Source organism: Lissotriton helveticus, chromosome 3_1 (genome assembly GCF_964261635.1).
Source record: "Lissotriton helveticus chromosome 3_1, aLisHel1.1, whole genome shotgun sequence".
Taxonomy (NCBI): Eukaryota; Metazoa; Chordata; class Amphibia; order Caudata; family Salamandridae; genus Lissotriton; species Lissotriton helveticus.
This window is the reverse complement of record NC_136061.1, coordinates 542981555-542996797: the sequence shown is the minus strand read 5'-3', so window position 1 is coordinate 542996797 and position 15243 is coordinate 542981555. Positions and strand designations below refer to the sequence as shown.

General features: G+C 43.3%; 1 protein-coding gene across 6 annotated transcripts in view; it reads left to right on the top strand.

Moving 5' to 3' along the window:
- Positions 1 to 15243, top strand: part of ANKRD44 (ankyrin repeat domain 44) — a 766729-nt gene that overhangs the window by 659107 nt on the left and 92379 nt on the right. For all 6 annotated transcript variants that reach the window (XM_078680434.1, XM_078680433.1, XM_078680431.1 and 3 more), the window contains one exon: positions 6198 to 6414. In XM_078680434.1, coding sequence (XP_078536560.1) covers positions 6198 to 6414 — 217 coding nt within the window. The remainder of the gene's footprint in view (positions 1 to 6197; positions 6415 to 15243) is intronic.

The window sequence follows — 15243 nt, the reverse complement described above, 5'->3', positions numbered from 1 at the left end:
TAAAAAAAAAACACATCAACTTAAAGATCGCTCCTCTTTTACGGATACCCAGTTCAGACATAAAGAGATTGAACCTGACACATTGTGTAGCCCGCCTTCCACTGTCAGTAAAACAATTATTTTTTTATGCAGCCCTTCCCCATCATTTATGCCATCCTGTAGTTCTTTAAATACCAGCTGTTACTCTTAGTCATCTCAATGATACTCTGTTTATTGTTGAAGGATCACAAGCTGAACCATCTCTGCTTTCATAGAGCCAGACAGCTTTCCAGATCTGAGGGTTATGTTAAGTCCCATTTCATACTTCCTTTTCCTAAAAACGTGCATCCAGATAGTCAAACATACTTTTGTTTCCACGTGGGTGGAAAAGCAGGTCTGTGAGAGCCAGCACACACAATACCAAAACTTTACAATTCCATACAAAAAGTCACAAACCTATTGATTTTATATCAGTGTCTTCTAACGAGGAGGCAAACGTGCTTTGAGGCAAAAATGTATGGTTTCCAGGTTTCTTTATAGGAGGATGATTGATGAACAAAGACAGGGAGGTGGGCATGAGTCGAGTGCACTCTCTAAAGGTCACATCCCTGTTTCCCAAGCAGCTTTCCTTGTTGAAGAAGTGTCTGTCACTGTAATCTGAAAACAGAACCACAACCCGGTAGTTGGTATTGGATGGCTTATCCGTTCCTTTTGTTAACATTCATCTGTTCAAGAGACTTGGCCCTACCTTGGTAACTGTCTCCATGGATTTGATTTTCAAAGATGTTCAGGCAGCTCCTGTCAGCAAGTGTAGAAGACTCCTAGCTACCTCCCTAAGAGACCAAACTTTACATTATCTTCCTTTAGTACAATCTCTGAGAGTACTTTTCCAGGTGAGCGACTTTTGGCCATGTAGGAGTTTCTATAGACCCTACAGTCGGAAGCCTTCCTGTAAGCAGGTGGTTTTCATGCAAGATTAAGAAAGGTGTCTCCATAGCACCTGAGGAGTGTATATTATCAGATGACGGATCTCTTCGGAAAGCCCATCAGGGTGCTCTACCGGTTAGCAGTGTCTCCTCCATGCAGTGCTTCTCTGTTGTTTACACCCGTGCTTTTGGCATCACTTTGAGATGCAAGCACATATTTCTAGCATTAAATGTGTTTTTCCTAACTGGGATCCTTTGTGGGAGTCGTATATGTAGCCCATCAAATTCTGGTTTTCCCAGCGATATCAGTTAACTGGGAAGCATTTGTCTTGCCCTTCAGTCTTGCTCCTTGGGTTCAGGATAAGCAGCCCATGATCTTTATAGGGGATTGTGATCATGCGCACTCTATAATGAAACTATCTTGCTGTTTCCCTAAAGTTAGAATATCGGGCCCTTTATTGAACTCACTCCGAAGTAGTGTCCTCAGCACAGGTTTGTAATGAATGGGAAATTAAATGATGTGTTCTATCCTACAGTATGGAAAAGTTAGTGCTCTCCTCAGAACAACTTCCTCAACTGTGGCATGCATCCGGTATCCTTGCCTCTTCTCGTCTCCTGCTCTCCTGACGTGTGTCTATTACAAATGGTACAACCTGGACCATCTCATCTCGAACTCCTCTGACTCTGCCATTGCTATGCCACTCAGATGTCAATGCCTCAGTACTGACATCTGTAGCAAATATTCAAGTAATCAGAGCCCTCAGTGCACGAATAAGGGTCACGATTATACATCTTCACACAAGATGTCTGAGCACCTGTGACGTATCATAAAAGGATAGAAGATGGAGGGGCTTCTTTCGAGCCTGGCGGGTGCTCATCAGAGAGGTGGGGCTATGGCGTCCGCTCCCCTGGTAGAGGACTGTTCTCCCTATATAGACGGCTCTTCCTCTCAGGGGAGAGGTCTCTGTGCCTTCTGCAGAGCCAGTCCTAATGCTTTGCCATGATTTATGAAAAAGGGGTAACCCTGTGTCCCTCAGAACCTGGGTATATGCGATTAACAAAAAAAATTGGTTCTGTTGGGTAGCAATAACAATTCCTTTGGTGGATGCTGAAGACAGCTCCAAAACATACAACAAGCAAACACTCTCTGATAGGTAAAGTTTTTATGTATTAAAAACAGAAAAAGGAGACAATATCCTGGAATTACTTCATTCCACTACATTACTAATAAATTCGTGAATAGTGACAATAGTGATTAAGGTGACAAGTGCAATGTATATAGTGACACTTATATACACAACAATTATTTACAATAAAACCACAAAGGGAAAGGACCGGGCGGGGAAAGGAAAACGAGGTATTTTCTGTCGTTTATGAGGCCAGTCTTTTACAAGTAAATATTCCAAGGAAACCAAATGGTTAATGTCCAAGTTCCTGGAGTTTAGCTTGGCCAAGATAATAGCGTCGACGTTTCGACCCTGGTAGCGCCCCAGTTGGTTGACCATCGGGCGACCCTCTGGAATAACTCATCATTTGACCGTTTCATTTCCCCTTTGTCTTGATAAAGACCCGCCGCGACCACCAACTGGGGCGCTACCAGGGTCGAAACGTCGACGCTATTATCTTGGCCAAGCTAAACTCCAGGAACTTGGACATTAACCATTTGGTTTCCTTGGAATATTTACTTGTAAAAGACTGGCCTCATAAACGACAGAAAATACCTCGTTTTCCTTTCCCCGCCCGGTCCTTTCCCTTTGTGGTTTTATTGTAAATAATTGTTGTGTATATAAGTGTCACTATATACATTGCACTTGTCACCTTAATCACTATTGTCACTATTCACGAATTTATTAGTAATGTAGTGGAATGAAGTAATTCCAGGATATTGTCTCCTTTTTCTGTTTTTAATACATAAAAACTTTACCTATCAGAGAGTGTTTGCTTGTTGTATGTTTTGGAGCTGTCTTCAGCATCCACCAAAGGAATTGTTATTGCTACCCAACAGAACCAATTTTTTTTGTTAATCTAATGCTTTGCCAGGCAGCAGCATGTTTGATGCTTCCACTTAGTAAAGAATATTGTTTTGTGATAACAAACTAAAGCAGGCGTTTATTTCCGAAAACAAAAAAAATGGCTCTTATTCGCAGGGATATTTCTCCCTATGTGTTGTGGGTATTTTTACCTTTTCCCAGCTCAAAATCAACATGGTTTGCTTCGCAATCCTGAGTAGGTAATGTTTGTGACAGCCCTGTGGAGGACAGATCATCAGGTCAAGTGTTTATGCCAATGGAGCATGTTAACTATTTAGGCGTACATTATAACAACTTATTTTTAGAAGTATGGTCCTCTCTCTCTGTCTTTCTCCTTTCCTTAGATAGAACAAGCGTTGGCAGTATCAATAGGTTTGATGCCCAGAATCAAGACCGTACAAATACCATACCACTGCTCCAATGCAAACCAAATAAAAAATCACTGGCATAGCCAGTAGATCAGGCCTCAGCAAGCGGTGGTGATGGTTCTCTGTCTTCTGAGACTGATGTCAATCTGCACCATTGATTGTTCCCCACTCCAGACTTCAGACGTGCTCCCTTTAGTGGTCTCAAAGACAACAGTGACTTCAAGTCGCAAAAGCCTTTTGGACTTGCTTTGGGGTATCCTAGGTATTTTAGGGGTATACACTGGTGGCTCAGGGAAGATACCTCTTAGTGGAGGGGTCTTGATAATTACTAAAACCAATCTTGGTTCAATAGAAGAATAATTATACAGCCTGTCAGGGGCTAGTCAAAGAGAAGCCTCCAATAATTACCCAGATCATTCTTTTTGGGTCCCACTTCCTATTCCTTACCCTTGGTGCATGCATTGTGCCCTTTGAGGCACTTTTGACTCTTGATCTTCCAAACCGTTACAGTCATTATAGCTCTGGAAAGGACTGGAAGAGTGCGGTACTGCACATAGATCTTCAGATGGTAAAGTTTGGATGCTAAGACTCTTATGGTGTTGAGTTTGACGTGATGATGCAACGTGTTGCTGCAGGATCATGGCAGATAACAGGAGCAGGTGACTCCAGGATTTAGCAGAGTCTCTGCCTCTGAGGTAATTTCCTGATTTGGGCAGAAAAGGCACTTGGAAAGATGGATGCACTGCAGTGCATTTGTTTAACCTTTTTGTCCCTGATTTTTTTCTCAAAAGATTTGGATCATTCCAAGTGCATTATGTTTCCCGACAGAGCTTTTGCTATTTTCATCTAAGCAGTTTTAGATCCAGTTCTTTGTAGATCAGCTGACTCTGGGTCAGTTAACCAGTTTAGCTCCTTTTTGTCCCTAATGGCGTCAGGTGAGTGGAATGCCTTGCAGATTGGTAAAGGAGTTTTTTCCTTCTGTTTTTTTCCTCTCAGCTGTGACCGTCTAAAGGAGACACCCGTCAGATTCACCCACATTATTCTGTGCAGAGTAGCACCGTGGCTACTGGGAGAAGTCACCCATTCCTCCTGCAGCTTTAAAGGGCTCTCAACAGACCAGCGTCGTGTCCAGCCATTGGCACAGTGCTTCATTTATTTAGTTGTTTATTATTGTGGGCATTTATGAAGATAGCACAAGACCTTCCAGAGAGAAGACCAAGCTGGATGCGGGAAAGTGTTCAGGAAGGGAGACAAACTATGGGTTTGGAGCTAGTCACCTGTTTTTGATAAGATCAAAGTCTTGAGACTTATGCAAAATATATCAGTGTGATATATACCCACAGCAATACGTTTACCCTGTTGATTTTAACAAATTATCTGAAGGATCTTTCTTTTCATTGCCTTAGATCATTTTTTTTGCAAACAACTTTTTTGTGGTATTTCATTAGTTCGTCCTTCCAGTTGGACCGGAATACAGAGACGGCATACTTAATGGGTCTGGATTCTTAACCTCTTCATTAATGTTATATAAAATATTTGATAGGAAGGCACATTTTTTGTTGTAATTGAAGCAACAAAAATCCTCCGGCTTTCTTGGTGAGTTTGCCCGCTAACCCTCTTCTGAAAGGACAATGTAGCACTTTTGGGAAAGAAACAACTTTATAGTCCGTTATCACAGATGTACATATAATTCACCCTATAAACCAGCACGCTTCCTTTGACAAAACCCTTGCCATGAACTCAGAAGAAGAATCCATGGAGTTCAGTGTAAATGAGCTCTCGGGCATTATCTTGGCATTACCAATGTTTTCAGGATGGACTACAGATATTTGTTGTGTTTTGGGGAGCTCTGTAGTATCTTGGCTATTTGCTTGCTAGTAGGTTCCCCTGAAACCAGATGGCTTAAAGATCTTTTCTACCAAGAGACGAGCTGCACCTGTTGTTCATCTGCTGCTCCAGATGTAAAACCGCAGTTTGATCATTTTGTATACATTTTCTGATTCTTTTTCTCCTAGACATGGTAACAAGCACTTCTGGTTGCTGATGCCAGTTTTTTCTCTCTACCTTTGTAGAAACAATTCTCCTACAACGGTCCTGCTTTGAAAAATTTACAGAACGATCAATTAAGATTCAAAATTTGCATACTAAGTGTCCACAACTGAAGCAGGTGTTTGGAAGTTGAATTGAATATTGGAATTGTGCTTAGCCTTGCTCGAAACCACTATATTTTCTTAATTGAATAAAAGCATTTGAATTCAAGATTACATTCCTTCAGGGGAAACAATCGTTTATAATTTGACACTCATGGGTAGCTTTAATGGTTGTGTGCCAGCTTTTCTGCTGTCTGTTTGAAAATGGTCACTGTCCAAGCATGTCTGTGCAGAATTTAAAGAGGCAGAAGTGTTGTTCAGATACGGTGTTACCAAATGTTGAAACTTTTACTTTGCTGTTTTAGTAGTTCTCGGATGTGAACATTGCAATGGATAAATGTATGCTTTTTAAATGCCCAAAAGGAGAAATTACTGATTCTTATCTGTTGCTCACACGTGTACTAATGACATTCACAGACACAAAACTGCTTGGCTTACAGCCGTCTACATGCGAGGTCTGCGCTGCTAGACTCGAAATTTGCAAAGACTTTTGTACTACATCATATTTAGACCGCGCCCGGTGCAAGAACGGCATTAGTAGTGAATACGTTCATTCCCACGTTAGTTGGCGCAAATGTTCATTTGCACTATTTGGTGCAAATGTTGGTTCAATATTGCACTTGAATGGCAAAAGGTTACGTTATGTGCCTTTGTTGGTGGAGTGGTACTTAGCTTACTTAGGGCTAGATCGGTTGTCTTTCTGTGAACTAAAGTTTTTTTTTAAACAGTGTTTCTTTATATCAGATTATGACAGGTCACGAGGAATGTGTTCAAATGCTGTTGGATCAAGAGGCGTCCATACTGTGCCAGGATGTAAGAGGAAGAACCCCTTTGCACTATGCCGCGGCTCGAGGTCACGCCACATGGCTGAGCGAGTTGTTACAAATAGCACTTTCAGAGGGCGACTGCAGCCTAAGAGATAATCAAGGTTACACTCCAATGCACTGGGCCTGCTATAATGGTAAGTTACTGTATACATGCCACAGTATTCTGACAGATTCAGTTTTATTTCATTTCATATTTATAGAGTGCTCTAGCACCTAAGATTCATGGCGCTGAGGCGTGCAAACTACAAAGAATAGCAAACATACCATCCCCAACATCTTTGGGAACAACCAAATGGTAAATATCTCCCAAAAAGCCCACAATACTAGATCTTTCAGCAAATGGATGGACCGGTGCTCCATAGCTCCCTCCCCCCTGCTCACCATAGCTGTGGCCGGTACCTGCCCAAGCCCATTAGTTGAACTGGGGACGCAGTTAGGCATTTGCCAGCTACATTTGCCAGCTCTAATCTCCGAGTTATTAGTACAAGGCCCAGTGCAGAGGGTCAGATTGGGACTAAAAAGTGGCTTGGGACACATTTGCAGACCATGACCTTTCATGAAACATGTTTGAGTTAGCATTAGGTGCCTACATTTGGCAGACCTTTATGGTAAATTAAGCATTTTAAATATTGTAGGGTTAGTCGAGTTGGTTAAGAGTGGAAACACCATTATTCCACTACAGTTCAATCATACGTCTCCTCAAACTCGTCTCCAAGTCTATAAACTTTTCCATCATCAGGTCCCTGCATCTGTTGCTTACCCTTAGTTCTCTGAGCTCATGCTCACCCTCGTATGCCTGAATCCTCTGCCTACCACAAGGACCTAAAGCTCCTGCTAATCTTTATGGTTCCTCATTTCCAATTAATCAATAGGATCCAGAGGGATTATGTTTATAACCCTTTAGGTGCTGCCGTCGGCCAACGGTCGTCACGGGCACTACCTCCCCAGTGCTGCGTGCGACCGCTGGACGTCCAGTTCAGCACTGGATAATGGACAGCGCAGCACTGGGGAGGTTTGTTTACTAGCTCCTAAGGTGTTAATTAAGTCTGGAGGCTTCTGTTTACCTCCGGGGAACTGCTCACCCTAAGGCATCAAGCCTCTTGCCCCCCATTAGTTAGCCCCCAAAAACAACCACTCACCAACTGGACACGTTATATCATTTCCACCTCAAGTCCCCAGAGGCCTTTTTCAGACTAAGGGGCAGATGTAAGACCAAGGAATTTGAGACTCGCAAATTGCGTTGCAATAGCGTCTCACAATTTGCGACTCGCAAATTGGTTTGTACAACAGTGTCTGCGACACTGACCGCGATTCCCAGTGGGGTCGCAAATTGCATGCCTCATGCATATTCATGAGGCACTCTCAATTTCCGACCCCATTGGGAATGGCTGGCCCTCCCAGGTATGGTGGCCATCTGGGGTCAGCAGAACTCCATGTCTGGGACTGCTTTTCAATAAAGCATTTTTTTATGGAGCCCGTTTTTCTTAAAGGAAAACGGGATGCATTAAAAAAAATAATTAACTTTTTTGGTTCATTTTTTGAGGGCAGGTAGTGGTCCTCGGGACCACTGCCTGCCCTTAAAAAATATTTTTAGAGCCAGTCACAAAGGGGAAAGTGTCCCCCGGGGAGCCCTTCCCGTTTGCAAGTGGTTTACTACCCTTCTCTGATGGGTGGTAAACTGCAACTGTTTTGTGACCGCAATTGCGGGGGCAAAACAGTCGTACATGTCATTTGAGGTTTCTTTTAGGAAAGGAACGCCCCTTCCTAATTGCGAGTCACAAAATCGGGTTTGTACATGGCCAAAAGGATTTTTACATGCGCAAATGGGTCTAAGACCCGTTTGTGCATGCAAATATCTGTCCCTATTCTGGCCCTAAGATCCCTGAGGCTTCTGCTCACTCGCTGGTGCCTTCGGGATGGAGCTCTCCCTCAGTTCTCTGGTCAGTGATGTCTCTGGTCAACCTTCAGCTTTGTAGCTCTTGCCCACTCCTACACGGAAGATCCTGCTCAGTCATAGGTACCTGAAGTGCCAGCTCACTTTTGGATCACTGATGTAACTGCTCTTCGTTGAACAGTCCGCCCTTGGACTGCTACCCTTAGGTGGGTACCAAACTCCCTGCTAACCCTTAGACATCCACGGTGTGCCCCTCCGAGACTTTCTTTGGTTGTCACACAGAAGCCTCTCTGCATGTGATATATGGGGGGAGGAGAGGGGTCTCACACAGCTTGGTACTTAATGAGTTTTGCATTGTTGACATGTTCTGAATATGCAACATGCTGCAGGAAGCCCACTCGCCCCACTACAGCCTTTTCTTTGATCTCCTAGACATTATCTCGGCTTTCACCCTGTTTCTCTCCAACATACACACAGCCCTTCTTTACCCTTTCTGACATTTCAGTCTTTCCTCTCTCCCTCTCCCTCTCCCTCTCTCTCTCTCTCTCTCGCCCCCTCTCTCCCCCTCTCTCCCCCTCTCCCTCCCTCCCTCTCTCTCTGCTCTTTTTCATCTCTAATTTCTCATTCTCACCCAGTGCATTAATCTGTATGAAATTCTGTCTCGATCATTCCAAATTATTCCCATTTCTGTCACTCTCCCATTATCTGCCTTTCTTCATCTCAATCTGCATAACCTTCCATCTTTCTCTCACTCCCCACCTTCATTCTGCCTCCCATTCTTTCTCGTTGATTAGTTTTATAATTTTATATAGCGCTCGAATGCCCTGAGGCATCTCGGCGCTGCTGCTGTTCTAAACGAGAAGGGGAAGGTGAGACAAAAATACGGCAACTCTATTGACTAAAAAGCCAAGTCTTCAGGGATTTTCAAAACAATAGGAGATCTGGGCACTTCCTTAGATTCGCAGAGAGGGAGTTCATAGTTTTGCGGCCTTCAGGACAAAACGTCTGCCTCCCCATGAAACTCGTTTAACCTTAGTTGATACTAAAAGTTTTGCATCTGAGCATGTGAGTGTCCCTGGACAGGTTTACCAGACACATTTCTTATGAAGATAGTAAGGAGCAATATTGTGCAGTACCTTAAAAGCAATACAGAGAGCCTTAAATTCAATCCTCTTTGCAACTGGGAGCCAGTGCAGCTTGTTTAATGCCGGTGACGCTGATTGATATTTTGGGATTCTTGCAAGAAGCTGAGCTGAGGCATTCTGCAGCATCTGGAGTTTTAGGAGGGATTATTTCTGTATGCTGACGAAAAGGGCGTTCCCATAGTCCAGTTTAGCTAGGACCAAAGTTGTACCACCATCTTCTGAAGATCCAAAGGGATAATTCTGATTATTCTTAGAGTGAAGAATACTGATGATGCAAGAGTACTGATCTTACCTTCAAAATAGAGTTTATCATTAAAAAAGATTTCTAAGTTCCTCACTTTCCGCACTGGTGTGGGTGGAACCCCAATATCTTGCGGCTGCCAGCTGGGTGACCAGAAGGGGTTGTCTTTACCAAAAACAAGGACCTCCGTCTTTTTGGAGTTAAGCTTTAGGCAGTTTGATCTCATCCAGCATTCTACATGCGCCATTCAGGAGCTAAACCTATGAGCAGTCTCCCCATGATTGCTTGATGTGGATACTACAACTTGGGTGTCATCGGCGTACGATACCACCAAGACACCCAACGATTTTATAAGTCTTGTCAGGGGAGTAACATAGAGATTAAAATGAGTAGTGCTCAGTGATGAGCCTTGAGGTACCCCCCATAGCAGGAAAAACTGTTCAGAGATTAACCCCTTGCGTGCTTCTGTCGGCCAACGGCCATTGCACGCACTACCTTTGTAGTGGTGTGCACGTCCGTTGGCCGACGCGGCCCCGCCCAGTCCGCTGAACCGACGCACCACAGCGGAATTGCCGCCGCGGTTGTCACCCATAGCAACATGGTTTAATCTATTCACTAGAAAAGAGGTTATCAATTTAAGTGCAAGTACACATATTCCTAGTTAAGCAAGTCAGTCATTAAGGATATTATGATTGACTGTAGCAAAGGCGGCTGAGAGATGTAATAATATCAAAGCTGCCCAACCTTCGCCATCTAGAATGGACCTCAGTCCTCTAATCCAGCTATTTGTGCTGTTTCTGTACTGTGTGCCTTTCCATAACCATATTGAGTGCAATCTCTTTCCTGCTCCACCACTTTATTTGTTCTCACCATTTACCTTACTTTTGTGCATCTTTTCTTTCCCTCTCTATGTACACATCTCTCACTCGCCCACTTCCCATTAGCCTGCACACTTCCCTGTGCCTTGTATAACACCTAAAGTTATATTTCATTGTGTCCCATTTACTGCTCTGCAACATCCAGTGACTGCTTGCTGTATCCAACCCCTACCTTTCCACACGAGGACATTTTCAAAGGCTTGTTTGTCCTAATTTTATGAATCATTTAAGTCACACAAGCTTCCAAAGGCTTACCAGATGGGTGAAGAGGCTTGTTCATTTGTGGCACTGGGCAGGCTGAGGACCAGAATTAGATTCTGGTGGTAACAGAAAATTCTCCTATTTCTGGAAGCAGAGCTGTAACCAGAGGAGAATCCATCTGTGGTATTTACTTTACCATACTATCCTGCGGTGAAAGAAATTCCACCAGTAGATACCTCTCCAGTTTTGGCACTTAAGTTCAAAATCCAATCAAGCTCTACCTGAAGCTTTATACTGCTGGACCACAACAGAACTGAGGTAGATTGTGTGTGGCACTACATATATTCCTCTGTTCTTACAGAGCAGGAAACTTGAGACCAGCTTTCTCCTTCCTCTCCATTCTCCTTCGTTTGCTTCACCATTTGCTCTTTTCTATCACCATTTGTTGTCTCCGCTTCTCTACTTTTGCTTGCCACTGTTCTATCTGGCTCTGTCTCTTACAAATCCCTTGTTCTACCCCTCCCTCCACTCACTTTATCATTCTTCACTTGGTCTCCCTTCCCTCTAACCTCTCTCTGTCTCTCTATCCTTTCTCTCCCCATCATTTGATTCATTATCCACTGCTCTTTCTTTCTCCGTCTTTCTACATTTTTACTTCCCATCTTCCACACAACTCTCCCTGTACCAACCTCTTGTTCTACCCTTGTTTCCTAGATTTTAGCCACATTTAGCTAGTCTCTTCTACCCATTATCTTACCACTCCTTCCATCCGATACCATCCTTCAATGCATTTCTCTGCTTCTCTCCCATGTTCCAACTTTCCTATCTCCTCTCCTTCTATTTTTCTCCCTCTTGCCTTAATTTTTTCTCTTTTCTCCAATCTCACTTCTCCCTTTCTTTCTGTCTCTTCCCATTTCACCCCTGTCTCTCTCCTTACTACATTTGATTTTCTTACTGTTACCTGCCAAAAACTGTCACAACATGCCTTCTAGAACTTTGGATTTGTTTTCACAGTAACGTTGAAAAAGGCATTTTCTTTTTCCCATTCTGTTCCCTCAAGCGCCCCTAGAGCCCTTGTTCATTTCCACTTGTGTACGCTGGTGAAATTTCATTTGAATGAAACTCCCTTTCTCAGTGTGATATGTCACTGCACAGTCTTAAAACAAAAATGTTGGTAGATCCTTATGGCCCGCAGAGGGAACACAACCATATCTCACTTGATTGCCTCCTCCCTCAACCCTCAAACCTCTTTAGCTGGCGGCCACCATATCCCCCTTATTTCTCTTATCTTCCCATCTTTATTCAGTCATTAAAAAAGACCATAAAATAAAATACAGTCAACAGGCTTGAGAACATTTCCAGTTTCATAAAGCATACATCCTTCTTAGTTTGATAGCAGCAGAAATATGTGAGAACAACAAAACAGATTTCCATAGAAGATAAACGTTTTAAAAAATCCATCCCTTCTTGGTGAGATGTAAAGTGCTCACACAATAAAATTGGGTATAAAAAGAGAACTCCCAAGGTGCAGTATAAAGTGCAAAATAGCATAAAATGCGTCGTAGTTTGAGTAGAAGAAGCATCACATGGACATCATGGTAAAGATACAAGCCCAGTGGTGTCTCGCAGAGGGAGTGCTGTGGGGGGGTGGGCGGGGCGGGGCAGGGCAGGGGAGGTACATGGTGGTGGGATAGTGGAGTCGGACGTACGACGGCCAGGAGTAAAGTAAGTAAATAAATAAATAAAACTATTTACCTTACACTTGCTGCATTGCCAACTCTGTGTTGCAGTGAGCGTAAGGTAAATAGTTTTATTTATTTATTTACTTTACTCCTGGCCATCGTACGTCAGACTCCAACGCCCACCCCACCCTGCCCCTCCCCTGCCCCGCCTCACAGCCCCGCACCACTCCTCCTGGGAGCCGCCACTGAACAAAACAAGATCCTGTGCAAGGAAAAGCAACTAGAAAATCGATTGTATTTAATCTATGTTCTAGATTAACTAAGCATTTTAACTAGGGCTCCATTCCAGAAGTGGAAGGGATTGGTATGTAATTCAATACTGAAGCCATTTCTAAAGCTCTCACCATTTGAGCCTCTTGTCTATACTAGAGGAATTTCCGCTTTGCAAGGGTTTTGGTTGTGGTCCAATACTGTCTGGAGAATCAACAAGTGATAAGTCTAAATTAGAAAAAGTATTCCTGTTGTTGGTGAACCACAGGATGGAGCTAAAATGTCCTAAATTTAAACAGTCCTTCAACACACATCAGAGAACCAGGCTTCAGGAGTGCTCCATATTTTTACCCACAATAAAAAAATAGCCTTTTCTTCCAAGAACTCCATATATATTTCAAGGTGCGAAATGAAATTAGAGGTGGATATGGGGATAGATAAAAGTCCACAGTATTCTTGGTTGCCTGCGGTCTGTCCAGGGATTCATAACCCAACCCACCTCCTCCATGGGGGCCTTCAGCAAAGCATTTACTCTTTTGAAGTTGGGTCATCTCCTTTATGGGCTTATGGCTCAGTGTTCTTGCATATTAAAAAATCGAGTAACATACTATCTCCATTTTCTGAGGTTTTAGGTTTATTAACCCACCCCCGGTCAAATCGGCTTCAGATAAAATACCTAGGTAATTAAAGTGGGAGATATTGGCAATTGGAGTTTCCCTTATAAAAATGCTTTTTGATTTTGTATTTTTGGACCACTAGGTAAATTGAAGGATTTTTTTTTGTTTCACTTTAAGATTTAAATTAGTCATAAAAAGTTAAAACCATTAAAAAGTTTTTGCAAATCATTTGCTGTATGTGCAATTAAAACCGCATCATCCGCATAGAGTAAAGCTGGGATTGGGTTAGGTCCGATACTGAGAATATCATCACTAAAGGAGCTCAGGGCTGTGTCCAAAGCATTAATATAACATAAAAACAGAAATGGGGCTAAAATACAGTCATTTGAATTAAACTCCCTATCTCCGGGTGATATGTCATTGTACAGTCTTAAAACAAGAAGGTTGGCAAGATCATTGCAGACTGAGAGGGACACAATCAGACCCCCCTTGATTGCCTCCTCCCGCACCATGATGAGCACCCTAGTCCCTGGTCATTCTGCACATGGTAATGAGCTGGCCTGACTGTAGGCTTGGAACAACTGACATTCACCCCAAGGTTGCATTAGCCTTTGAGGCTGAACTCCAGCAATCAGGTCAGCCCAGCAGAGGTGCTACTTCATCTACAGAAAAAAAATCTGCTCCCCTGGCCTCGGCCATAGGCGCGTCTGACAACAGCTGTATGTCCATTCTGGCAATCAGAACCAGCCTGTGTAGTACAGTGATGGCCTTTTTTGTACTGGATTCAAGAGAGGGACCAAAGAGCACTTAAAATGTGGTGCTGCTTATTCCGTGGAGATTGTAGTCAAAGTGTGTCTTTCTGGTGTATGTACAAAGGACACAGCAGTGTCTCTGATGCACCTGTTTCAAATCTTCTTGGCGCCCCAGCATGACACCTGAGTTACCCCATCGGATATGTTTTTACTCTTAAAATGTTTTAAGGGTATTCTCTTCAAAATGTAGCCCTTTGTTGAATACGGCACTAGCTGCTTAGTTGAGGTACTGTCTTCAGTGAAAAAATTTAAAGAATAGTGCACTCCATTACAAGGTTGAGGAAGGATGCAGAAAAGAAGTAGAAAGCAAAATAAAAATTGAAAAAAGAAAAACACTAGTTGCCTCACTACCCCCAACCCACCTTGTTCAGACAAACCAGATTGCTTGCAGAGTGACTTAAGAGACTGCCTGAAAAAGCCCATACCTTTGAAGTCTTTGCAGTCCTGGAAGGGCACCCTCCCTAGGCAAGTTGGGGACAGTTTCTAGCTGAATGAATTCAAGCATGGAAATTACTTGAATTCCATTTCTTTAATAAAATTCTAAAATGGGTGGGAGCATTTGAGCCCTTAATATGGTCCTACTCCGTACAGAATTTAGGGCTTGATTTAATTCTTGACAGTCAGGCCGTGTTCTGCGAGGGCAACAGAGTAAAATACTCCCTTGCCCCGGTGGAGGTTCCGACCACCAAATTTAGATATGTCCATCAGACTGACGGACATTTTTAGCATTTGCGAATACATTGAAACTTTGCCCAATGGCTCCTTCGAATATTTTTAAATGGAAAAACCCAGGTTGGGTATTTGTGTTTTTTAAAAATAAGAAAACAATGCCCCCCTCGCCATGGGAGTCGCTATGGTCTGCCAACAATTAGATTTGGCGGATGGACCATCATATTGGCGTTAAGCACACTCCGCTGTCACTGCAACAGTGTATACTTTCCACCAACATGTGAATCAGGCCTATAGTGTGGTATTCCTTCCCACTAACCACAGTCAATAGCCTTCTTTTGTGTTCATCGGTCCGCTTTCTTATCTAGACTGTCTTTATTCTGCTTCTTCTGCTCCACTCTATTCTGGCTATGCAGCGACCCTCTCTCCCTGCCACCTGTTGGCCTACATCCTTAAACTGATCGTATTTTCCTTGCTTCAGGCTTTCACCCATCTCTGCGTTCCACCTGTGAGTCTGCCCTACTGCCTTGTTCGGTTACTCTCAGTGGTACCCC